Source organism: Rhizophagus irregularis, chromosome 28, assembly GCF_026210795.1.
Source record: "Rhizophagus irregularis chromosome 28, complete sequence".
In the NCBI taxonomy this organism is placed as follows: Eukaryota; Fungi; Glomeromycota; class Glomeromycetes; order Glomerales; family Glomeraceae; genus Rhizophagus; species Rhizophagus irregularis.
Window position 1 is genome coordinate 1,701,392 of NC_089456.1, and position 1,262 is coordinate 1,702,653.

Below are 1,262 nucleotides of genomic sequence, written 5' to 3' on the forward strand. Positions count from 1 at the left end.
ATGATGAATGAACTAGAAGAATCGTTGCATATTACACCTCAGGACAAATGTAAAACCTCAAGGATACATAAGGAGGACGTAGAAACTCAACGCGATCACTATCGACATACTCTAACTGCATTTCGTGAACAAAAGGCATCAAAATATAATGAAGGCTTGCGTCGATGCAAAGATCATCTATACCGTTTGGTAACAACTGGTTTATTTCCTTCCTGGAAGTCTAGAAAAATTTCCATTCAACATAAAAATAATAATAATAATAATAATAATAATAAAAATTATGATAAAGTTGCAGTGTAGTGGGTCCCGTGATCACCAGATATTGAAGATAGGGCCTTTATAGCTAAGATGACCTGTTACTAAATGAAGTCTACCTACGAAGTCAAACGATCACTCGACAGTGCACACATGGGGTACTACCGGTATGACGAGTGGTTTGTAGTTTAATTATATTAGAGTAGTTATTAGGAAATTTTACTTTGTATATATTTTTTTATTTTTTTTACTTTAATAAAACTGCAAATGCGCTGTGGAAAAAAAAAAAAAAAAAAAGTAATAAAGAAAGTTATTTTAATAATAAATTGGTTGAATTACTAATAGAAGAATTTTAAATAATTAATAAATTAATTAATAGTAATATATTAAAAATTAATTGCTGATCCGCATATAGTAGATAGAAAAACTATTACAAATTTGAAAGCTACGTTTCCCTCATAAATAAGTTGAACAATTTTTAACCAAATCATTTGAAATTTTTATTGAAAGGACTTTGAGATTTGATTTTTTTTATCCAAATATTTAATGTAATTCTTATAAACTCAAAATTTTAAAAATACATCTATAAATTGAACAAGTCAAAATTACATATGAAATCTGCATTTCCCCTATAGATAAGTCAATCAATTTTTAACCAAATTACTTAAAATTTTTGTTAAAAAAACCTTAAAATTATATTTTTTTTTATTCAAGTATTTAATATTATTACTATAAAACTTAAAATTTTACAAAAAATTTTTAAATATTGCCAATTAGTATTTGGCAATATTTTGAATAAATTTGCGCCACTTTTTTTTTGCCTTATAAAAGTACCGGCTAGAAGCCTCATTACATTTACATACTTTTACATATGTATTAATATATTTTTTAAAAAAAATTAATTGAAAAAATACTTCAAACTCTGCAAAAACTACCTAATTTTAAGTAATTATTGATTTTTTGTGATTTATTCAAATTTTTCAGATTTTTAAATTAAGTAACTTTAC

General features: G+C 25.0%; 1 protein-coding gene across 1 annotated transcript; it reads left to right on the forward strand.

Moving 5' to 3' along the window:
* Positions 1 to 300, forward strand: OCT59_019012 (uncharacterized protein; the record flags this gene model as incomplete). Its single annotated transcript, XM_025325532.2, has 1 exon — positions 1 to 300. The coding sequence occupies one exon, from the start codon at positions 1 to 3 to the stop codon at positions 298 to 300; it is 300 nt and encodes a 99-aa protein (XP_025180809.2).
* Between the last annotated feature and the right edge of the window lie 962 nt (positions 301 to 1,262).